Source organism: Crinia signifera, chromosome 6 (assembly GCF_055691185.1).
Source record: "Crinia signifera chromosome 6, ASM5569118v1, whole genome shotgun sequence".
Lineage (NCBI taxonomy): Eukaryota > Metazoa > Chordata > Amphibia > Anura > Myobatrachidae > Crinia > Crinia signifera.
In genome coordinates, this window is record NC_139222.1 from 277,628,100 (window position 1) to 277,653,365 (window position 25,266).

A 25,266-nucleotide genomic window follows, 5' to 3' on the forward strand; every position below is an offset into this window, starting at 1 on the left:
TGGTATGGTGGGGCCTACCTTCACTGGTTGTTGTGTCTCCCAGCTTCGGCCGGTGTGCACCCTCTAATGGACCCACTCACATCAGGTTCCCATCTCACACGGATCCCGTACCCTGCAGCTGCTCTGCCAAACCCGCTCATCCCGCACCCGCTGCACGACAGTGATGTCCTGCGCCAGCAGATATTCGGTGAGTGACCGAGGAAAGGTATCGCTGTGTATGGGCTAATGCTTGATTTCTATTTATCAGTCGCCCTCCTCCATAACGGGTGTCACCAGGACAGGGAGGAAGGCTGCAGTGGGTACACTGAGCCCACACAGAGAGAGAGTGCAGTATGTAGACACTATGGAGCTAGACAGCATGCAGTATCAGAGGAGAATGCTGTAGTCATGGCAACAGAGTATACTGCCCCCATCATCACCGACTATCACCACTGTGTACTGCCCCCATCATCACCGACTATCACCACTGTGTACTGCCCCCATCATCACCGACTCTCACCACTGTGTACTGCCCCCATCATCACCGACTATCACCACTGTGTACTGCCTCCATCATCACCGAATATCACCACTTTGTACTACCCCCATCATCACTATCACCACTTTGTACTACCCCCATCATCAATGACTATCACCACTGTGTACTGCCCCTATCATCACCAACTATCACCACTGTGTACTGCCTCCATCATCACCGACTATCACCACTGTGTACTGCCCCCATCATCACTGACAATCACCACTGTGTACTGCCCCATCATCACCGACTATCACCACTGTGTACTGCCCCATCATCACCGACTATCACCACTGTGTACTGCCCCCATCATCACTGACTATCACCACTGTGTACTGCCCCCATCATCACTATCACCACTGTGTATTACCCCCATCATCACCGACTATCACCATTGTGTACTGCCCCCATCATTACTGACTATCACCACTGTGTACTGCCCCCATCATCACTATCACCATTGTGTACTGCCCCCATCATCACCGACTATCACCACTGTGTACTGCCCCCATCATCACTATCACCACTGTGTACTGCCCCCATCATCACTGACTATCACCACTGTGTACTGCCCCCATCATCACTATCACCACTGTGTACTACCCCCATCATCACTGACTATCACCACTGTGTACTGCCCCCATCATCACTGACTATCACCACTGTGTATTGCCTCCATCATCACTATCACCACTGTGTACTGCCCCACTACTGTAAACTGCTTTATTGATTATTGGTTATCACTACTGTATACTGCACCTGTTCATCATATATTATCAATGCTGTCTGTGTGGGGTGCAGGCTGCCGGTGTAATCAGTTTGTGGGGTACAGGCTGCCGGTGTAATCAGTGTGTGGGGTACAGGCTGCCGGTGTAATCAGTGTGTGGGGTACAGGCTGCCGGTGTAATCAGTGTGTGGGGTACAGGCTGCCGGTGTAATCAGTGTGTGGGGTACAGGCTGCCGGTGTAATCAGTGTGTGGGGTACAGGCTGCCGGTGTAATCAGTGTGTGGGGTACAGGCTGCCGGTGTAATCAGTGTGTGGGGTACAGGCTGCTGGTGTAATCAGTGTGTGGGGTACAGGCTGCCGCTGTAATCAGTGTGTGGGGTACAGGCTGCCGCTGTAATCAGTGTGTGGGGTACAGACTGCCGGAGTAATCAGTGTGTGGGGTACAGGCTGCCGGTGTAATCAGTGTGTGGGGTACCGGCTGCCGGTGTAATCAGTGTGTGGGGTACAGGCTGACAGTGTAATCAGTGTGTGGGGTACCGGCTGACGGTGTAATCAGTGTGTGGGGTACCGGCTGACGGTGTAATCAGTGTGTGGGGTACCGGCTGCCGGTGTAATCAGTGTGTGGGGTACCGGCTGCCGGTGTAATCAGTGTGTGGGGTACCGGCTGCCGGTAAAATCAGTGTGTGGGGTACCGGCTGCCGGTGTAATCAGTGTGTGGGGTACCGGCTGCCGGTGTAATCAGTGTGTGGGGTACCGGCTGCCGGTGTAGTCAGTGTGTGGGCTACAGGCTGCCGGTGTAATCAGTGTGTGGGCTACAGGCTGCCGGTGTAATCAGTGTGTGGGGTACAGGCTGCCGGTGTAATCAGTGTGTGGGGTACAGGCTGCCGGTGTAATCAGTGTGTGGGGTACAGGCTGCCGGTGTAATCAGTGTGTGGGGTACAGGCTGCTGGTGTAATCAGTGTGTGGGGTACAGGCTGCCGCTGTAATCAGTGTGTGGGGTACAGGCTGCCGCTGTAATCAGTGTGTGGGGTACAGACTGCCGGAGTAATCAGTGTGTGGGGTACAGGCTGCCGGTGTAATCAGTGTGTGGGGTACCGGCTGCCGGTGTAATCAGTGTGTGGGGTACCGGCTGCCGGTTTAATCAGTGTGTGGGGTACAGGCTGACGGTGTAATCAGTTTGTGGGGTACAGGCTGACATGTAATCAGTGTGTGGGGTACAGGCTGCCGGTGTAATCAGTGTGTGGGGTACAGGCTGCCGGTGTAATCAGTGTGTGGGGTACAGGCTGCCGGTGTAATCAGTGTGGGGGTACAGGCTGCCGGTGTAATCAGTGTGTGGGGTTCATGCTGACGGTGTAATTAGTGTGTGGGGTACAGGCTGCCGGTGTAATCAGTGTGTGGGGTACAGGCTGCCGGAGTAATCAGTGTGTGGGGTACCGGCTGCCGGCGTAATCAGTGTGCGGGGTACAGGCTGCCGGTGTAATCAGTGTGTGGGGTACAGGCTGACGGTGTAATCAGTGTGTGGGGTACAGGCTGCCGGAGTAATCAGTGTGTGGGGTACAGGTTGCTGCTGTAATGAACAATACATTTATATTATTATAATAAGAAGCACACTGTCACTGGATACACAGATGGTGAATGATTCATATTCTCACACGGTGCAGACAGGATGAGTCAGTGATGATTGATGAATACTGTTTGCTCCTTGACCTGCCTTTGTCTTATTGTGCCGTACTGCGGAGTTGGGGTCCGATTCAGAACCATTTGGAGGGCTGTCATTTCCCTGCCTATCTGTACATAGATAGACCAGTAATCAGCCCGATTAGTATAATGAGTGGGGTATTGACTGCTATAATGTGTGGGGTACTGATTAGTATAATGAGTGGGGTATTGACTGCTATAATGTGTGGGTTACTGATTAGTGTAATGAGTGGGGTATTGACTGCTATAATGTGTGGGGTACTGATTAGTATAATGAGTGGGGTATTGATTGCTATATTGTGTGGGGTACTGATTAGTATAATGAGTGGGGTACTGATTAGTATAATGAGTGGGTTAATATCTACTATAATGTGTGGGGTACTGATTAGTATAATGAGTGGGGTATTGTCTGCTATAATGTGTGGGGTACTGATTATTATAATGAGTGGGGTATTGATTGCTATATTGTGTGGGGTACTGATTAGTATAATGAGTGGGGTATTGACTGCTATAATGTGTGGGGTGCTGATTATTATAATGTGTGGGGTACTGATTAGTATAATGTGTGGGGTACTGATTAGTATAATGTGTGGGGTACTGATTAGTATAATGAGTGGGGTATTGACTGCTATAATGTGTGGGGTACTGATTAGTATAATGAGTGGGGTATTGACTGCTATAATGTGTGGGGTACTGATTAGTATAATGAGTGGGGTATTGACTGCTATAATGTGTGGGGTACTGATTATTATAATGAGTGGGGTATTGACTGCTATAATGTGTGGGGTACTGATTAGTATAATGAGTGGGGTATTGTCTGCTATAATGTGTGGGGTACTGATTAGTATAATGTGTGGGGTACTGATTAGTATAATGAGTGGGATAATATCTGCTATAATGTGTGGGGTACTGATTAGTATAATGAGTGGGGTATTGTCTGCTATAATGTGTGGGGTACTGATTAGTATAATGTGTGGGGTACTGATTAGTATAATGAGTGGGATAATATCTGCTATAATGTGTGGGGTACTGATTAGTATAATGAGTGGGATAATATCTGCTATAATGTGTGGGTACTGATTAGTGTAATGAGTGGGGTATTGACTGCTATAATGAGTGGGGTACTGATTAGTATAATGAGTGGGGTATTGACTGGTATAATGTGTGGGGTACTGATTAGTATAATGAGTGAGGTATTGTCTGCTATAATGTGTGGGGTACTGATTAGAATAATGAGTGGGGTATTGACTGGTATAATGTGTGGGGTACTGATTAGTATAATGAGTGGGGTATTGACTGCTATAATGTGTGGGGTACTGATTAGTATAATGAGTGGGTTAATATTTGCTATCATGTGTGGGGAACTGATTAGTATAATGAGTGGGGTATTGCCTGCTATAACATGTGGGGTACTGATTAGTATAATGAGTGGGGTATTGTCTGCTATAATGCGTGGGGTACTGATCAGTATAATGAGTGGGGTATTGACTGCTATAATGTGGGGGGTACTGATTAGTATAATGTGTGGGGTACTGATTAGTATAATGTGTGGGGTACTGATTAGTATAATGAGTGGGGTATTGACTGCTACAATGTGTGGGGTACTGATTAGTGTAATGAGTGGGGTATTGACTGCTATAATGTGGGGGGTACTGATTAGTATAATGAGTGGGGTATTGCCTGCTATAACATGTGGGGTACTGATTAGTATAATGAGTGGGGTATTGTCTGCTATAATGCGTGGGGTACTGATCAGTATAATGAGTGGGGTATTGACTGCTATAATGTGGGGGGTACTGATTAGTATAATGATTGGGGAATTGCCTGCTATAATGTGTGGGGTACTGATTAGTATAATGAGTGGGGTATTGACTGCTACAATGTGTGGGGTACTGATTAGTGTAATGAGTGGGGTATTGACTGCTACAATGTGTGGGGTACTGATTAGTATAATGAGTGGGGTATTGTCTGCTATAATGTGTGGGGTACTGATTAGTATAATGTGTGGGGTATTGACTGCTATAACATGTGGGGTACTGATTAGTATAATGAGTGGGGTATTGTCTGCTATAATGTGTGGGGTACTGATTAGTATAATGAGTGGGGTATTGTCTGCTATAATGTGTGGGGTACTGATTAGTATAATGAGTGGGGTATTGACTGCTACAATGTGTGGGGTACTGATTAGTATAATGAGTGGGGTATTGACTGCTATAATGTGTGGGGTACTGATTAGTGTAATGAGTGGGGTATTGACTGCTATAATGTGTGGGGTACTGATTAGTATAATGAGTGGGGTATTGACTGCTATAATGCATACCTCCCAACTTTGGAAGTACAGGCGGCGGGACGCCGCTGCTGCGCGCCGGAGGCGCGTTGAAATTTTCGGGGGGGGGGGCCCTAATTTGGGGGCGTGACAGATACTCGCGACTCTTCCGCGAGGCCACGCCCCCATTTTGCCGCTATGGGGGCATGACCCAGAGGCTCTGTGAGCCTCTAGCCATGCCCCCAGCCCCCTGGCTGCGGGAATAGACGCTGTGCGCATGCGCACAGTGTTTATTCCCCGTTGCTTAGCAGCTGACAGGGGGGACTCCCAACAGCCCCCCCACACCGCGGGACAATGCCGCCCGCGGGTGGGACATCGGGACAGCCCCTGACAATCGGGACTGTCCCGATAAAATCGGGACTGTTGGGAGGTATGTAATGTGTGGGTACTGATTAGTGTAATGAGTGGGGTATTGTCTGCTATAATGTGTGGGGTACTGATTAGTATAATGAGTGGGGTATTGTCTGCTGTAATGTGTGGGGTACTGATTAGTATAATGAGTGGGGTATTGACTGCTATAATGTGTGGGGTACTGATTAGTATAATGAGTGGGGTATTGACTGCTATAATGTGTGGGGTACTGATTGGTGTAATGAGTGGGGTATTGCCTGCTATAATGTGTGGGGTACTGATTAGTATAATGAGTGGGTTAATATTTGCTATAATGTGTGGGGAACTGATTAGTATAATGAGTGGGTTAATATCGGATATAATGTGTGGGGTACTGATTACTATAATGAGTGGGGTATTGTCTGCTATAATGTGGGGTACTGATTAGTATAATGAGTGGGGTATTGCCTGCTATAATGTGTGGGGTACTGATTAGTATAATGAGTGGGGTACTGATTAGTATAATGAGTGGTTAATATTGGCTATAATGTGTGGGGTACTGATTAGTAGAATGAGTGGGGTATTGACTGCTACAATATGTGGGGTACTGATTAGTATATTGAGTGGGGTATTGTCTGCTATAATGCGTGGAGTTCCTATTGGCACAACATTTTAGGTACAGTTTGGTATAATGATTAGGGTACTTTTAGGTAAAATGTTTGCGGTACCGTCCAATATAATGATTGGGCCACTGTCGTATATAAGGATTGGGGTACTATTGGATATAATAATTGGGGTACTGTCGGATATAATGATTGGGGTACTGCCGGATATAATGATTAAAGTACTGTCCGATATATAATGATTGGGGTACTGTCGGATATAAAGATTGGGGTACTGTGGGATATATTGATTGGGGTACTGTCGGATATAATTGAGGTATTGTCCGATATATAATGATTGGGGTACTGTTAGATATAATGATTGGGGTACTGTAGGATATAATGATTGGGGTACTGTCGGATATAATGATTGGGGTGCTGTCCGATATAATGATTGAGGTACTGTTGGATATAATTATTGGGGTACTGTCGGATAGAATGATTGAGGTACTGTCCGATATATAATGATTTGGGTACTGTTAGATATAATGATTGGGGTACTGTCGGATATAATGATTGGGGTACTGTCGGATATAATTGAGGTATTGTCCGATATATAATGATTGGGGTACTGTCAGATATAATGATTGGGGCACTGTCGGATATAATGATTGGGGTACTGTGGGATATAATGATTGGGGTACTGTCGGATATAATTGAGGTATTGTCTGATATATAATGATTGGGGTACTGTTAGATATAATGATTGGGGTACTGTAGGATATAATGATTGGGGTACTGTCGGATATAATGATTGGGGTGCTGTCCGATATAATGATTGAGGTAGTGTCCGATATTTAATGATTGGGGTACTGTTTGATATAATGATTGGGGTACTGTAGGATATAATGATTGGGGCACTGTCGGATATAATGATTGGGATACTGTCGGATATAATGATTGGGGTTCTATCTTATATAATGATTGGGGCACTGTCGGATATAATGATTGAGGTACTGTCGGATATAATGATTGAGGTACTGTCCGATATATAATGATTGGGGTACTGTTAGATATAATGATTGGGGTACAGTCTGATATAATGATTGGGGTACTGTCGGATATAATGATTGGGGTACTGTCGGATATAAGGATTGGAGTACTGTCGGATATAATGATTGGGGTACTGTCGGATATATTGATTGGGGTACTGTCAGATAAAATGATTGGAGTACTGTGGGATATAATGATTGGGGCACTGTCGGCTATAATGATTGGGTTACTGTCAGATATAATGATTGAGGTACTGTCCGATATATAATGATTGGGGTACTGTTAGATATAATGATTGGGGTACAGTCTGATATAATGATTGGGGTACTGTTGTATATAATGATTGGGGGTACTGTCGGATATAATGATTGGGGTACTGTCGGATATAATGATTGGGGTACTGTCGGATATAATGATTTGGGTACTGTCGGATATAATGATTGGGGCACTGTTGGATATAATGATTGGGGTACTGTCGGATATAATGATTGGGGTACTGTCAGATATGATGATTGTGGTACTGTGGGATATAATGATTGGGGTACTGTGGGATATAATGATTGGGGTACTGTGGGATATAATTATTGGGGTACTGTGGGATATAATTATAGGGGTACTGTGGGATATAATGATTGGGGTACCATGGGATATAATAATTGGGGTTCTGTGGGATATAATGATTGGGTTACTGTGGGATATAATGATTGGGATACTGTCGGATATAATGATTGGGGTACTGTCGGATATAATGATTGGGGTAATGTCGGATAAAATTATTGGGGTACTGTCCGATATAATGATTGAGGTACTGTCGGATATAATGATTGGGATACTGTCGGATATAATGATTGGGGTACTGTCGGATATAATGATTGGGGTAATGTCGGATAAAATTATTGGGGTACTGTCCGATATAATGATTGAGGTACTGTCTGATATATAATGATTGGGGTACTGTTGGATATAACGATTGGTGTACTTTCTGATATAATGATTGGGGTACTGTGGGATATAATGATTGGAGTACTGTGGGATATAATGATTGGAGTACTGTGGGATATAAGGATTGTGGTACTGTCAGATATAAGGATTGTGGTACTGTCAGATATAAGGATTGGGGTACTGTCGGATATATTGATTGGGGTAGTAGTAGTAGTACGTTTATTTATAAGGCGCCACAAAGTGTCCGCAGCGCCGTACATAGCAAACAAAAAAAACAAATTACAAGGTAACGTACAGGGTGTGTTGAAAGAGGGGTACTGTCAGATAAAATGATTGGGGTACTGTGAGATATAAGGATTGGGTTACTGTCGGATATAATGATTGGGGTACTGCCGGATATAATGATTAAAGTACTGTCCGATATATAATGATTGGGGTACTGTCGGATATAATGATTGGGGTACTGTCGGATAGATTGATTGGGGTACTGTCGGATAGAATGATTGGGGTACTGTTGGATATAATGATTGGGGTACTGTGGTATATAATGATTGGGGTACTGTGGGATATAATGATTGGGGTACTGTCGGAAATAATGATGGGGTACTGGCAGATATAAGGATTGGGGTACTGTGGGATAGAATGATTGGGGTACTGTGGGATATAATGATTGGGGTACTGTTGGATATAATGATTGGGGTACTGTGGGATATAATGATTGGGGTACTAAGGGATATAATGATTGGGGTACTGTCGGAAATAATGATGGGGTACTGGCAGATATAATGATTGGGGTACTGTTTTATATAGCGTGTGGGGACACGGTGTGCTGGTATACATGATGTATGTTTGTGTTGGTTCATCTGCACCATCCGGTCACCCCTGATCAGATGCATCTGGGGGACTCGAGTCAACCAGAATAAGGACCCCTGTGAGCTGTATACATTGTGCCTGTACATTGCGTGACCTTGTGGCGTTCTCTTCCCTACAGCCTCCCCGTACAGAGACCTGCCTTCCTCCCTTTCCGCCCCCCTGTCAGCCGCTCACCAGCTGCAGGCCATGCACGCCCAGTCCGCAGAGTTACAGCGCCTGGCCCTGGAGCAGCAGCACTGGCTGCAGACGCATCATCCTCTGCAGGGCGTTCCCCTCCCTGGGCAGGAAGACTACTACAGGTGAGAGACCGCAGGGCCGCCGGCCGCGATGTCAGGCTTAGAGTTACTGCATTTCTGCAGCCGCCCCCCAAGCAATCCCTCACTGAATATAATAACGTAAATATACGGGCCCAACAACCTCAACCAGGTGACCTCATCTGATGGGTCCCACACATTAAAGGTGGGTGCGCACTGGGTGGTTCTGACCACCACCAATATATTTCTCTATATCCCAGTGGCTGGGCGTTTGTGTACGAAGGGCCTGATTCAGACCGGATCAGACCAGAGCAAATTTTTGGAGCCCTGCGATCAGATGGGGTGGAGTATCAATTGATACGTAAAAATAGGGACAGTGCGTTGGGCGTAACCACATAATAGTACCAATTCACATTACACCGCACAGTAGTGCCCCTCGCACAGTTGGCGCCAGCTAGATCCCCTTAGATACTCTGCACCATAACAAATGTAATGCCCCTTACCAATTATGCCACACTTCGTGATGTCTGTTACACATTATGCCACACACCGTAATGCCCATTAGGTGTCGACATTGACAAAATTAACGAAGATGGGATGTTGCCCATAGCAACCAAGTAGAATCTGATTGGTTGCTATGCGCAACATCCCATCTTTAGTAGATCTCCCATCTTAGTCAATTTACCCCTCCATCTCTTAGGATAAGACTAAGATGGGAGTTCTATTTAACATGGGCTGTTGCTATGGGCAACCAATCAGACTACTTATTATTTATTTAGCGCCTTTATTTATTACCAGTTTATTATATAGCGCACACATATTCCGCAGCGCTGTACAGAGAATATTTGAACATTCATATCAGTCCCTGCCCCAGTGGAGCTTACAATCTATATTCCCTACCACATGTACACGCACACACAGACATTCTAGGGTTAATTTTGTTGTATATTTGGAATGTGGAAGGAAACTGGAGGAAACCCACGCAAGCACAGGGAGAATATACAAACTCCACACAGGGCCATGGTGTGAATAGAACCCATGACCTCAGCGCTGTGAGGCAGTAACGCTAACAATTACACCGTCCGTACTGCCCTGTATCTATAACACATGGTGGGGATAGAACCCATGACCTCAGCGCTGTGAGGCAGTAATACTAACCATTACACCATCCGTACTGCCCCGTATATATAACACATGGTGGGGATAGAACCCATGACCTCAGCGCTGTGAGGCAGTAATACTAACCATTACACCGTCCGTACTGCCCCCGTATATATAACACATGGTGGGATAGAACCCATGACCTCAGTGCTGTGAGGCAGTTATGTAACCATTACACCATCCATACTGCCCCGTATATATAACACATGGTGGGGATAGAACCCATGACCTCAGCGCTGTGAGGCAGTAATGCTAACCATTACACCATCCGTACTGCCCCGTATATATAACACATGGTGGGAATAGAACCCATGACCTCAGCGCTGTGAGGCAGTAATGCTAACCATTACACCATCCGTGCGGCCCGTATATATAACACATGGTGGGAATAGAACCCATGACCTCAGTGCTGAGGCAGTAATGTAACCATTACACCATCCGTGCGGCCCGTATATATAACACATGGTGGGGATAGAACCCATGACCTCAGCGCTGTGAGGCAGTAACGCTAACCATTACACCATCCGTACTGCCCCGTATATATAACACATGGTGGGGATAGAACCCATGACCTCAGTGCTGTGAGGCAGTAATATAACCATTACACCACCCGTACTGCCCCGTATATATAACACATGGTGGGGATAGAACCCATGACCTCAGCGCTGTGAGGCAGTAACGCTAACCATTACACCATCCGTACTTCCCCATATATATAACACATGGTGGGAATAGAACCCATGACCTCAGTGCTGTGAGGCAGTAATGCTAACCATTACACCATTCGTACTGCCCCGTATATATATATAACACATGGTGGGAATAGAACCCATGACCTCAGCGCTGTGAGGCAGTAATGCTAACCATTACACCATCCGTACTTCCCCATATATATAACACATGGTGGGAATAGAACCCATGACCTCAGTGCTGTGAGGCAGTAATGCTAACCATTACACCATCCGTACTGCCCCGTATATATAACACATGGTGGGAATAGAACCCATGACCTCAGTGCTGTGAGGCAGTAATGTAACCATTACACCATCCGTACTGCCCCGTATATATAACACATGGTGGGAATAGAACCCATGACCTCAGTGCTGTGAGGCAGTAATGCTAACCATTACACCATCCGTACTGCCCCGTATATATAACGCATGGTGGGGATAGAACCCATGACCTCAGCGCTGTGAGGCAGTAACGCTAACCATTACACGTCCTTGCGGCCCTTCTAGATAATATCCCGATACGTAGGTTTATTGTTCCTCCTTCTGTCACCTGTTACCCTATTTGTGCTCCTGTTTTACAGTCATTTGAAGAAAGAAACCGATAAATCCCTGTAAAAAAGTCCCGGGGGCAGAGGTCATCTCATGTCTGCCAGCCCACTGATTGGACAAGATGACTTCTCTGTTTCAGCGGCTCCGGTACCCGAAGAGTCAGAACTATCTCATGTGACCAAAAAGAGACACCCAAGCGAGTACATAGAGACATGCTGTGCCAGGGCATGGAAGACTGTATGATAGAGACACCTGGACACACAAGCGTGACACACTTTGCGCCAAAGAGACATGCAGTGACTGCGACTCACCTTCTTACCTGCGAGACAGATTGCCAAGCTCCGTGATGTATGGACACCCTCCTAAAGCGAGACAGCCCTTAACTGACATACTGCACCTTCAGACCTAGAGCGAACTTGGACTCTAGATCCATTTCCAGAATAAAGGCACCCCGTGACACTGAGAGACACCCTACGACAGTCCGAGACACTCACACAGCAACGTGCACTGTGAGAACGTATGTAGAATAATAGTGACCGCCCCAAATGACTGACAGCAGCACTTGTGACAGACAGAAGCACCTTCTATAAGAGAGACCCTTCCTGGGGCAGAGAGACATCAGAAGAGCATCGGAGACACGTCCTCATGTGACACGTGTCGAGATTTCCTCTGGCAGAGAGACATCCTGCAAATAGAGAGGCATGCAAGGTGTATAAAGTGACAGCTTGCCCCGATAACCTGACATCTCATGGACATTTTCTATGTATCGTGTCACTAATAGTTTGTCTGAGTGTGACTGAGCTCTGCGCTCTCCCCCTGTGTGTAAGTGTCTGTGTGTAGACCAGACCGTGACATGTGTGCAAGGATGGTGGCTCAACTCATCGGAGACGTATTGAAGGAAGCAGTGTGTAGGGTACACCAGTGTAGCTACACGGACTCCATCTTAGCGTGTTCCGTGTTGTGTGTGTGTATGTGTGTGCACTTTCTAGCTTGGTAGCATTATGCATGCTGATCTGTGGTTATCTGCCCCTGACACACATAATAGAGGCAGCCATTTTGTGACAGAACCATTATTCATGGTTGCATCCTGGGATCAACCAACATCGTGGTTGAGGCCTGGGATCAACAGAGTGGAGGTCATTCTGGTTGACCCACACAAAGCCCCCCCCCCTCCCCCACACCGGAGTGTAGCTACTGTGGGGCCCACAGTTGAAGGGGGCCCACCTTCCCTGTCACAGTAACATGTATAGATTTGTTTACTGGTGGGTTGTACATAGGGGCCCTTTTGCTATGGGGCCTACAAATATTTAGTTACACAACTAGCAAGTGTGGTCCCATATTCCCAGCAATGACTGAGTAGCTGCTCTGATGGGCGGAGGGTGTGGGACCCCTCTTTTTTGCCTGGGAGTGGTGAAAAGTCTGGCTGAGTACCTTCACCTCTGCCAGTGGTAGGAGGTGTTGTTTCCGTAAACCCACTGGTGAGAGGGGGGGAGAAACACTGGGCCTAGTAGTTTGGCTCTCCTGACGGGGTTTGTAGCCCCCGAAGGATGAGACAGCGAAAGGCTCAGTCTAGTATCCATTCCCAGGGAGCGGAGAAAGGCTGAGACCGAGTAGATTGGTCCAGGTTGGGCAAGCCACCAGCCTGGGCACAGCGAAAAGCTCAGCCTAGTATCTTAACCCTGGGAGCGGAGAAACACTGGGACTGAGTAGATTGCTCTTCCGAGGGGGGTGCAGCCCCTAAGGGAGTCAGTCGAAAAGCCCAGTGGAGTACCCATTCCCATGCCGGGGGCTGGAAAGTGCCTGCTGTTGAGACGGAGAAACACTTGGTCGGACGCTGACTGGCTGGCTGCTTGGAGTCCGAGGCTGCACTGTGACCCCCGGGGAAACTCGGGGATGCCGAACATGCACGGGTGATCCCAAAATCACCATGCACTAGTAAGCACTAGCACTGCGCACTTCCCTCTAGGTTAGCGCTGCACGTCCTTACCTCGTCCTTTTTGGATGGGGTAGGACAATTTTTCACACCCCCACCCTGGCCCTCTGGCTAGGGTATCTTTATTATTTATTTCTCTTCCCCTCTCCCGTTTGTCACTTTTCATGTCCCTTGTTTTTTGTAGTTTTGTCACGTTTTTTTGGGTAGTGTGGTCGACCCTTTCGGGCCTTCCATTTCCCCAATGTGACGAAGCTCTCGCATTTTGGGGAGAGCTTCGTGCCCCCCGAGGACGACCCCGAGCCGCAAAGCGGAGGGAAGTCTACTGAGGGTCTCTCCAAACCTTCGGGTGCGGAGGACCCACCATCCTAACCCTTCCGGGGGTTGAGGAATGAGGGTCTCTCTAAGCTTCGGCGAAGAGGAGCCACCGTTCCCTATTTTCCCCTCTTCGGCCTTATGGTTGAGAGGGGTAAGGGGAAAAACGGGGCCCGTCTCCTTCGGGAGATGGCCCACTTCGATCGCACGGCCCCCTTTGCACGTGTTTAGGCACAGCACTGGTGGTAGGGATCACACCTCGGGCTCCTGAGTTTCTTCAAACTCAAACCCATGTTCCCAGCAATGTCCCTTATTTCCGCTAAATAGTTTAGTTGGCAAGGATATTTGAGCAAATATAGGTTATTTCATGAGTACTCGTGTTTGTTCTAGAATATTCCCCTCAGTATATAAGTGTTGGCTGGCACTTGAGCGATTCGCATTTTCTATTTTTCTTGTTTCTGATCCGTGTATCTCAGCCAATCTAGCAAAACCATTGATCTATTCGGAATCAGCCCCACAACATTAACTCAAAATTTGCTAAACGAATGTCAATAAAATGAGTGTGATTGGTTCAGTCCACAAAATGGCTGCCCTGGCCGTGTGTGGTGGAAGGGCACCTTGTAATCTGAGAATAGAACACAGTTGGTGCCTCATCGATAGTGCGCGTGTTGTGATTTGTGCGCTTCCCCTGTAGTACCATGTCCGTGCTCGCAGAATCACCCGCTGTAGAATACTGATCTTGTCCCTCACATCGGCACGATATTATCACCACAGAATAACACGTTACGTTCCAGGTGAGTTGCAGCCACCTCTCCGTTCCCATGTCACAAATCTGTGTGGACATTGGTATGCAAGCGTGTGATTTTACACAGAGATGGCTGTTACCTTTCTGTATGTATGTATGTATGTATGTGTGTGTGTGGATGCATGCCCCAGTCACTTTGTATATATCTGTGTGAGTGTATATACAAGCGTATGTTGTATACCTGTACATAATGGTGTGCGTAATCCGTGGCTAAGAGTACACATGTGTCAGCATGTATGTATATCTGTGTATATACCAGGAAACTTTAGTTTGCAAGACAGTCTGTACATTAGTTCCACAGTGTACGTATATCTGAGCTGTGAGTATATAGGTGTATATACATATTACATCATATGCTGGAAGCAGAGTGTGTACATACTACATACATGGATGCCAGTACACATTTATTCCTAATTCTTCCGTACACTTCATCTACAGAGCAGTTGCGATATTTGGGCTCATTGTCCTATTATGATGAAAGAAAACGCCCTGAAAAACTGGAGGATAAGCCCCGCCAACTAGCATTACCCATGATGCTCTTGGACTCTCCCATCCGAGTGTGATTCTGAGTCGCACAACAGTTGGAATGTGGTGGCATCTAGTTTCCTGAGCATATTGTTGCTGGCATGTAGCAATAGTTACATCATATTGTACGTTGTGTGTATACTGCGGGTGCTCTAGTGGATCAGTGTTGTTTCCATTTGCGGCCGATGTATGGAATTTTGTGTGACTCAGAATCTGCTTCAGTTGCACCCAGAGTAAGGACTGCCCCCATCTGCACCATTCCTTAAGTCTGTGCCATGAGGCCTGGAGGATTATGGGAATACAGGTCCTGGATTTGGTAAAGGTTAAGTCCATTAAAAATTACTCTAACAAGTTAAATGGGGCCTAGATACTCCTGACACTGAATTGATTTTTTTCTGCCTGAAATGACCTGTTAAAGACTCAGTCTCATTTGACAGATGGATGGTGGGTAACTGACAGTATCTGCAACCGTGGAAACTATTAGTGCGGTGTGGCCTATTCTGTACAGAGAGTGCAGCCAGCTCCGTGAGCCGGGGGGCGGGGTCGTCGGCATGTCAAGAAAGGGGCGGAGCTATGAGGGTAATGTGTTGTTTGGGGACGTGATACAGCCTAGGTATTGGATGCTGCTCAGAATAAAAGAGGGGTTCCCCAGCTATTTACAGGTGACTATAGTCGCTGACTGGATCTACATTTTCTGCTAATGTATGGACCAACCTCTGTAGTCTAGTTTAAGCCCCAACAACTTAATTCCTGTCCCATTGGTTCAATTTCCAATTCAGATCCATTAGGCCACACCAGTTTACAATATCCAACCAATCAGCTCCTAGCTGTATTTTTTTCAAACAAGGCAGTTACGAGCTGATTGGTTGGTACTTTATCCCCCATGGCAATTAGGGGCTGTCCTTCAGGCGTGTCTCAATCACCAGAATATATTTGTATGTAAGAGTCACAGTAGATTCAGAACACAGAGTTATATACATGTATGACATATAGCGGTATGTCTTTTATATCACATGTACTGAGCAGTGAAAGACATGGACCCGATTGTCTCACCACATTATAAGTCACGTATGTAAGACCGTAGTATGCCTGCTGCACCTGTATGTATATATGCGATATACACAGCGAGGCGTGTGTATTTGTACATATTATGTGTGAACCTCTACGTGTACATACATGTCTGCGTGCCCTGGAGGGGGAGAGTGAGAGTCTATGAAGATATAACTGTATAAATATATATGGATATTACACTTCTTCATCACCCCAAGCCCCGCCCCTTTTGTACTGTCCCCTCCTCTTGCGCCTTTGCACGATGACTCAGCACGGCCACCTGTGTAACACGCGGAGGGGGGGTTGGAATAAAGTGAAAAGGCACTTACAGAATACGTGTGGGATATATCTTGTCAGGGCGGTACAGAGAATGGCCTCCGTGCTAATGTGGATCCACCGGACACGGGTATTGGTCATGTCAAAGAAATCTCGCATGACGTGGTTTTCCACTAGACTCCACGAGTGTGGTTGCTTTAGCCCCGCCGATCTCTGGGGAGGGGGCGGGGCTAAAGCAACCAATCAGATTATTGGGGCGATTCAGACCTGCTCAATGTGGGACGAATTTGCTACCCTGGAGCGAATGTTTTTGGAACGCTGGGCGTACTCCTGCAAGCACAGTGGTGTCGATACCTGTTTGGGGCCGCCCGGAATTCAGCCATCTCCAGTCAAAATAAAAGTCAGTCTAGACTAACCTTTATTAGCGTAGCGAGCAGGCCCGAATCAGGCCCAATGTCCTTCATTTCTCTATTGCATCCTAGAAAATGATAGAGAGAATCAGATTGGTTTCTTATGGGCAACGTCACCTGAGAGTCACACACACAGCTTACAGAACAAGAGAAGATACGCTGTGCGATGATTCGCTGATGCAGGACATATTCAGCATGGATCGCAGGGATTGCGAGCGGAAAGCCGCCACACAGATAGATAGAACGCTCCTTGGAACACTGCGAATACATTGTGAATAGCGATGTATTCGCAGGTCCTTTCGCAAAGAGCGAACCATCGAACAGTTTTTTGTGTGCCAGACTAGGGCTTCCGCTAAGAATCAAGTGGTCAGCGCTGACATCAGAGACCCACCCGAAAAATGCCTGGCACTCCAGCGTTCTCACAAACACGCCCAAAAAACGCCATGTTCCCGCCCCTAAATGCCGGCTTCCTGTCATTCAAACTAGGGATGGCCATCGACCATCGATGATTCAAAATCATCAATGGTTCATGGCCAATGTCGAATACTTTTGCCATCGATGGGGGAGAACCAGATGGTTTCCCTCCATCGATGGAATAGCCATCGTTTTGCGTTTTTTTGTTTAAAGTGCCGGGACACTGAGCATAGATCCGCCCCGACACCCGAGATGCCCCACCCCCTTGTTTTGATTGGCCCACAGCCCAATCAATCAAACACAATGGATGACCATCGATATGTAAAAATATCGATGGTCATCCATTGCATAGTTAAGCACTATCAATGGCCAGTTGTAGAATTGCCATCGATGGCAACAATGGCCATCCCTAATTCAAACTGCGACCCATCTGCGACATTTATGCGTCTATTTTGTCACTATTTGGTCCTGCCCATCCGCAGTTGCCTGATCATCGCTCGATTTACCAGTTCTCCGATTAGGATCCATGCTGAATCAGGCCCATAGCCAGATCCTCCGCTAGGTAACCAGCCTCCCACCTAGTTTATTTTCCATTTCTTTTACCAGCAATCTGTGTGTTGACATCAGACAAATGGGGTCTTCATAAATCCCTCTGCTACAGATACGGATCATAACATTCAGATTAAAGAGCAAGCAAAGCATAGCTGTATATGAGGTGGGGGTGGGGCGCTGTTGGGATGGAAAAGGGGCAGGGGTGGAGCTACATGAGATGATGCATTTTGGGGGTGTGGCCAGTGCGATTCCACCCTTGTGGCCCCGATGTGCAGTGCTGGTATTCAAGGCATTGCATAGCGCAGGGTTGCCTACCCTCCCAGAATGGCCGGGAGGGTCCCGAAAATCGAGTCACCCTCCCGGCCCCCAGAAAGGTGGGCAACCCTCCCGGATTCTGGGGGACCCCCCGCTCCCCCCCCCCCTGATTGCGGCGTTTAAATGACCTTTTCTGCTGATTACCGGGGAGGGGCTAAAGTGTCATAATTGCGTCAGTAGCCCCTAACGTGACATCATTAAGCCCTGCCCCCATGAAGGAAAGTGACTCAATTTGCCGATCTCCATGGAGGGGGCGGGCTAAATTACACAATTATGACACTTTAACCCCGCCCCCTCCCCGGATATCAGCAGATAAGTTTATTCAAATGCCGCTGTCAGGTGGGGGGAAGCCGCAATCAAGGGGGGGGGGGGGGGGGGAATCCGGGAGGGTTGCCCACCTTTCCGCGGGGCCGGGTGGGTGACCTGATTTTCGTGAGGGTAGGCAACCCTGCCCCAATGTTGCCCCAAATAGTGACAAAATAGACACATAAATGTCGCAGTTTGAATTAGGGATGGCCATCGTTGCCGTTGCCATCGATGGCAATTCTACAACTGGCCATTGATAGTGCTTAACTATGCAATGGATGACCATCAATATTTTTACATATCGATGGTCATCCATTGTGTTTGATTGATTGGCCTGTGGGCCAATAAAAACAAGGGGGTGGGGCATCTCGGGTGTCGGGGCGGATCTATGCTCAGTGTCCCGGCACTTTAAACAAAAAACCGCATCCCCGCTGCGATCCCTCCTGTACCGCCACCGGCTACATCCCCCATAGGTTTCTATGGGGGATGCAAAGCTGCCCGATGTATAGGTATCAACATCAGCGACCAAAGAATGATGTGGGTTTGACCCAGTAGGCTGTGGATGGATGTTTATGCAAATATGCCCTGCGAAGGGGGGCAGCGGCCTGTGCGAGCGGCGGGCAGACTTAAAAAGACAAGCAGCGCTGCGTGGCAACTAAAATTATTATTATTTCAGCTAATAATGATAATGATAATAATAATAATATTAATATAACAAAATATAAATGATAACATTATTATTACTACAATACACAATACTTATGCTGTGTACACACGGTACAATCCTGCATGACATTTTGACTATATAGTCAAAATCGCATGCAGATCGCACAGGTTTTTTGCCTTGCGCTCCCGTGACAGCACAAATCGAAACCCGGATAGACAGGGCAGCAATGACTATATAGTGCAGATTGTATGAATTGTATGTAAAAAGTACAGAGATTGCAAAGATTGTATAGCAGTCGAATCTTAAGTCGAATAGCAAGGGAATCTCACTGTGTGTACACACCATGACACAGTAATGCTGTTATAGACACAATGGTCTGTAGACACCAGCACGACGTCAGAGATATGTCTGTGTGTACCGTATGTATATGTATATGTGTATGGTATATAGGGGCAGATTTATTAAGCTTGGAGAAGAGATAAACTGGAGATAAAGCGGAGAAAAGGTAAAAGGAGATAAAGCACCAGCCAATCAGCTGTGTTTGAAAAAGACAGTTGGGAGTTGATTGGCTGGTGCTTTATCTCCTTTTACCTTTTCTCCGCTTTATCTCCAGTTTCTCTCTTCTCCAAGCTTAATAAATCTGCCCCATAGTGACATCAGGTGAACAGGCAGGGTGACTCATGCCGGCTGTCTCCTAGCAACGGACAGGGAAGTCCCTGCCTCTCTTTGTCTGGTTGACACCTATTTTGCTACACAGCCAATGAGCGTGATGTAATCTGCATATGACTCCAGTGAGCATACATGGGAACATTCTAAGCTACATCTGATTATATAGGTGATATATTCGGTAGTTGATGTGTAATGATCCGCCTGCATGCTGCTATATGATATGTAATGATCGGGGTACGCTTCCCCAATCGTCTCCATGACCGTACTAAGAGGCTCCGGGATGTGGGTATTATAGCCACAGGACAACAGTTAATGTTTACAGCTCTTTTGCTAATTGTCTAGAAGGTTTCCTATTGTGGGAACTGCCTGTGTATGGTCAAAAATAATCTCATGGAAAATCTCTTGAGGAGTAGGTACAGCGGCGGCAGACGACTCGACGAGCCGACTATGTGATTTGACTCACTGGCTGGCTCTGCGCAGCCGCAGGAACGCTCAGCATGCTCCAGCTTCCGACTACGCTTGTTCGTCACATGTATGTAGTTGGCTCCGTCCGACTGCAGTGCAACCACAACAGTGAGATGGCGTTCACTTCTCATGGTTCTCTTACCGCTACGGCAGTTCACTATCACTGCTCCTCCCGTGTCACCGGCAAGTCTAGCCTCCGGCCAGCAGAGGGCGCTCATACAGCTGTAGTCGTCTGCTACCAAATCCCCGCCCAATTGATCCCAGCCTCCGGTCAGCAGAGGGCGTTCACACCGCTGTGGTCGTCTCCTACCGAGTCCCAGGCAATTCCACCCTCCTGCCAGCAGAGGGTGTTCTGACCGCTGTGACAATTTCCTATCGAGTCCCCGGCAAATCCAGCCTCCGGACAGCAGAGGGCGCTCTCTCACTGCTGGGCTCTGTGAGCACAGAGATGATGAGTGCTGCTGACGCCTATGTGTATGTACAGTACAGGTAGCAGAGCTGTGCACATAACACAGGAGTCCCCTATATCTGTATTATACAGGGGGAGGGTGTATCCGTAGCAGCAGCATGTCTAGCCTGCAGAGACCGGCAGCCCCGGTGCAGACAGTCACCCTCAGCTTGGAGCAGGTGAAAGGTGAGTTACCCCTGTATTACACAGTGCTTAGTAGGCTTCCAGTCCCACAGGCATTGTGCATTAGTGTCTGTCTATCTATCTATCTATCTATCTATCTATCTATCTATCTATCTATCTATCTATCCTATGCCCATTCCCCCACCCATCTAATGCCCATCTAGTGTGTGTGTGTCTGTCCTATGCCCCATTTCCTCAGCCATTGGGCTGATTCAGCCCTGCTCGCACGCTCCCCCCCTTCCCCCGAATCCCTGCGCTATGATGTGAGCGGTTGTGCGCTTACACGCTCGCATGCGGCTGCATAGGGATCATTCAGTGGTCGCTGACTTCTCCTCTTCGCAGATAAAAGTAATCCCGGACTCTCATCCCGGCCGTTGTTGTGCGAATTGAGGACATGTGACATCACCCGCCTGCACCAAGCAGACAGCGCCACGTCTGCGTTCGCAGGTGTTCGCCAAGCATTTTAATGGGCATGTCCAATGTTTTTGTTGGCCACGCCCATGAAACACTGGGCGGACCCCAGCGACTGCGCCCTGCCTGTCAGAAGTGGATCGCTCCCGGGGATTGCACATATGCACACCTCCACCATCAGTGATGGGACCGAGTTTGCTGATCACCACTGTGTTTGTGTGTGCGCCCCTCCCCCCCTATGCAGTGCCATAGGGCTATTTATAAAACAATGCGGTACTTGTGTATTATCCCGGTGCCCGTTACGTAGTCAGCGTAGTGTCCCTGTCAGTATCAGCGTCGTGTTCCCGCAGCCAGCGTAGTGTCCATGTCAGTATCAGCGTCGTGTTCCCGTAGTCAGCTGCCCTGTCAGTATCAGCGTTGTGTTCCCGTAGTCAGCTGCCCTGTCGGTATCGGCGTCATGTTCCCGCAGCCAGTGTAGTCAGCATGTTCGCGGCTAGCCAGAGCTTACGTAGTTAGCGTAGTCAGTCCGTGTGGGAACCATTGACCATTTTTAACCTGCCTGACATGACAGGTGTGAATGTGTTCCTGAAACACCCCACTATCCACGTCAGCCCGAAGCGTGGCGAGTGGATGCGGTACACGTCCTCCCGACCTGTTCATACCCCCACTATCCACGTTGGTGTGGAGTTGACCTTATAAAGTGTGGCGAGCCACCAGGCCCGAAGCTTGGCGAGTGGACGCGGATTACTTGCCGTGTAATCCACTGTGCTCGCCATACTTCAGGTTCACTGCGCTCACCACACTTTATAATATCAACTCCACGCTGACGTGGATAGTGGGGGTATGAACAGGTCGGGTGGACGCGTACCATGTCCCCTCACGGGGCTCGCTGTGTTCGCCACACTTCGGGCTGGCATGGATAGTGGGGATTTGAAATGGAGGCATGAGCCAGTATGTAATATGGAGGACTGGCAAATGCGACCTTTACGAATTACTGAGACGCATAAGTGTCTGAGATGCTCGTGCGTCTCAAGCAGATGGAGCGCCTCCGCCAGCACAGAGTATCTGGCGGTTACCGGCACTGTGTGAGAGGCGCTCACTGGGCTTGCAGGGACAGAGCTGCAGCTCGCGGGGACAGTACGGTGACTACGCTGCCTGATGGGGACACTACACTGACTACGCAGGGCTGCCGCTGGGACACTACGCTAGGCTGCAGTTGGGCTACACTGAGAGCGTAGCGTAGCCTGCCGCCGTGAAACTACACAAGTACCAACTATAGCAGTAGGAGGCTGGTTGCGGCGCCGCAGCCGTTTTTTTTGCGCTGTTGCGGTGCTGCAGCCGGTGTTTTGCGTGCTGTTGGGGGTGCAGCTCACTACATTCCCATCTGATAGTACTGATCTCTGTGTCTCCTCTCCTGTGGGGTAACACTATACTTTTCCAGAGGCTTTAGGGGAGGTGCTGGATGCTCTGCAGTCCCCCACTGGCAGTGCCCGTCTGGAGGAGGCGAGAGAGAACTCCGGGAATGACCTTGGCAAGGTCCTGCAGCTCCTGCTGCCCGCCGCTGTGCAGATCCAGCAAGAGGTGCTCCAGAACTATGGCTTCAGCCCTGATGGGGAGGGTAAGGACTGCATCTATTATCCTATGACCACCACTTACCAGGAGATGGCAGATTCCCACATGTATGTATGGCCATCCGATCCCCCTTGAAGAATGGTGTAATGGTTTAACACAAAATGGAGGCCTCTGGTGTGTATAGGAAACAGGTAGAGTCACCAAACAGTGCTGCCGCTAATGTCCGAGATCTCCTAGGTCACTATTCATTGTGCAGCCGGGTGACCGTCACTGCACCTAGGTGTAAGGATAACAGATTGCTGGTTGGATGGGCTCACACTGCTAATATGCCTGAGCCAATCCTGTATGAATGGAGCGGCCATGTCTGCAGAGTCCTAACATAGACTCTGCGGACGTGCAGCGGGAACGGCCATGTCTGCAGAGTCCTAACATAGACTCTGCGGACGTGCAGCGGGAACGGCCATGTCTGCAGAGTCCTAACATAGACTCTGCGGACGTGCAGCGGGAACGGCCATGTCTGCAGAGTCCTAACATAGACATTATTGTGCAGTAATGAAGCACCTTGACACTCCAGCTGTTGTTGAACTGCACATCCCAGCATGCCGTGCAACGGTTTTAGCATGGCCAAGTAGCAGAACTGTTGCAGGGCATGCTGGGATGTGTAGTTCAACAACAGCTGGACCGCCAATGTTCTCCATCACTGGTCTAGTGTGTATGAGCCAAAATGACACTGCCTCTTTTCGGTCACATCTCATTGATTTTTATTAGTGTAGCTTACAAAATGGCTGCCCACACTGTGCATATAGTGTAGTTGACAAAATGGCTGCTGCCACAGGGCATAGATGTGTGATATAAGCATATGCACTGCAGAAAAAGTATTATTCATTTATTTGCGGAGCACCACGAAGAGTCCGCAGTACCGTTCGTGCTGCACACGTCTGATTTGAGCCAATGATAGAATTGCATTATGGGTGTAACCGCTGCAGATTACACAGCGGGCCCAGTTCATATGTGGATGGAGGAGGCATCCGCAGCAGCCATGCGTCTGATCTAAGTAGATCTCTGCTGCTTGCTTTAGTGATCATTGGGGATATGGGGTAAGCCGGTTGCTGCAGATCCTAATAAGAGGCTAGGAAATCTGTCTTCCGACAGAGATACTGGCCGCGTCTTTCCCCAAAACTGCTGCGACATGCCTCCATTTTGGCAAAACTAGAGATCATCATCTCCCCGCCCCTAAAAGCTGTAGTGCGTCCAATGATGCAGGACCTGTACTGCGCGGAACGCATCATCATCTCCCCGCCCCTAAAAGCTGTAGTGCGTCCAATTATGCAGGACCTGTACTGCGCGGAACGCATCACACACAAAGTACCAAACATCGCTACTTTGCGTCCTGCACCTCAGATCCTTCTGGTAGTGTTGGAGGCAAGCGTATACATAGTAACATGTGAGAGAACCAGGACTAGAGAGACGCATGACAGAGGCCGAAAACCAGAAGGTACTTGCCAAGGGGAGAGGAAGAAATCTGGAATGTTATATACAGGAACACCGTAGGGAAGAGGGCCCTGCTCGTGAGAGCTTACAATCTAGAGGGGAGGAGTCCAGCATCACAAGGGTGATTCTGAGGTGGGGAGTAGGTGTCCGATATTTGGGAAACTAACTCCTGTGTGTCCGCTGTACATTCTTCCTGTCGTAGGTGTCCTCCGATTTGCCCGCCTGGTGAAATCCTTTGAGGCCCAGGACCCGGAGATTGCGGCAATGTCCAACAAACTGAAATCTTTCTTCCTTCCGCCCCTGCCATTGCCTCACCATGGCGGGCTCCCCATCCCCTCATCGTAAGACCATAGCGGAGATGCCTTCAGCCTAAGACACACCTGCGGTTCCTCAGGCTTCTTACCCTACGCTCCCCGCACAAGACTTTGTGGTCAGGACCTTACTCTTGTGCAGTTTGTTGCCTCCTTCTGGTCCATACAGAAAATCTGTTCGTTTCTGTATGATGAAGTCCGGCGCACATGTGTACATGTATGACTGTTACACGCTTGCTTCCAGTGAAGGAATCATCAGTCGATCTCCACTCCTGAGTTGACCGGACCCCTCAGATACAAGTCCAACAAGCATGGTCCGTTTTGATGGTGTAATGGGCACTATCCATTCAGCCTGTATTAATGTACTAATACAAATATCTGAGATATG

General features: G+C 48.2%; 2 protein-coding genes and 1 non-coding gene across 5 annotated transcripts in view; all 3 read left to right on the forward strand.

Moving 5' to 3' along the window:
• Nucleotides 1–12,924, forward strand: part of ATN1 (atrophin 1) — a 37,807-nt gene extending 24,883 nt beyond the window's left edge. For all 3 annotated transcript variants that reach the window (XM_083149709.1, XM_083149708.1, XM_083149710.1), the window contains 3 exons: nt 44–187; nt 9,187–9,367; nt 11,796–12,924. In XM_083149709.1, the coding sequence (XP_083005835.1) occupies nt 44–187; nt 9,187–9,367; nt 11,796–11,829 (359 nt within the window). In that variant the 3' untranslated portion in view covers nt 11,830–12,924. The remainder of the gene's footprint in view (nt 1–43; nt 188–9,186; nt 9,368–11,795) is intronic.
• A 7,383-nt stretch (nt 12,925–20,307) lies between these two features.
• LOC146012806 (U7 small nuclear RNA) lies at nt 20,308–20,367 on the forward strand. The gene has a single exon (XR_014445807.1). It is a non-coding gene; the product is annotated as a U7 small nuclear RNA (small nuclear RNA).
• Nucleotides 20,368–20,706: 339 nt separating this feature from the next.
• On the forward strand, nt 20,707–25,266 carry C6H12orf57 (chromosome 6 C12orf57 homolog). The gene is made up of 3 exons (XM_083149711.1): nt 20,707–21,096; nt 22,946–23,122; nt 24,770–25,266. Exons 1-3 carry the CDS (start codon nt 21,030–21,032, stop codon nt 24,910–24,912), a joined length of 387 nt encoding a protein of 128 aa, XP_083005837.1. The 5' UTR covers nt 20,707–21,029; the 3' UTR covers nt 24,913–25,266.

What these genes read in the sequence shown, in the direction of transcription:
- C6H12orf57 (XM_083149711.1), top strand. Translation starts at nt 21,030, where the DNA reads ATGTCTAGCCTGCAGAGACCGGCAGCCCCGGTGCAGACAGTCACCCTC. An exon ending in CAGCTTGGAGCAGGTGAAAG is followed by an intron (nt 21,097 to 22,945) that starts GTGAGTTACCCC and finishes ATACTTTTCCAG; the next exon opens with AGGCTTTAGGGGAGGTGCTG. An exon ending in CTTCAGCCCTGATGGGGAGG is followed by an intron (nt 23,123 to 24,769) that starts GTAAGGACTGCA and finishes TTCCTGTCGTAG; the next exon opens with GTGTCCTCCGATTTGCCCGC.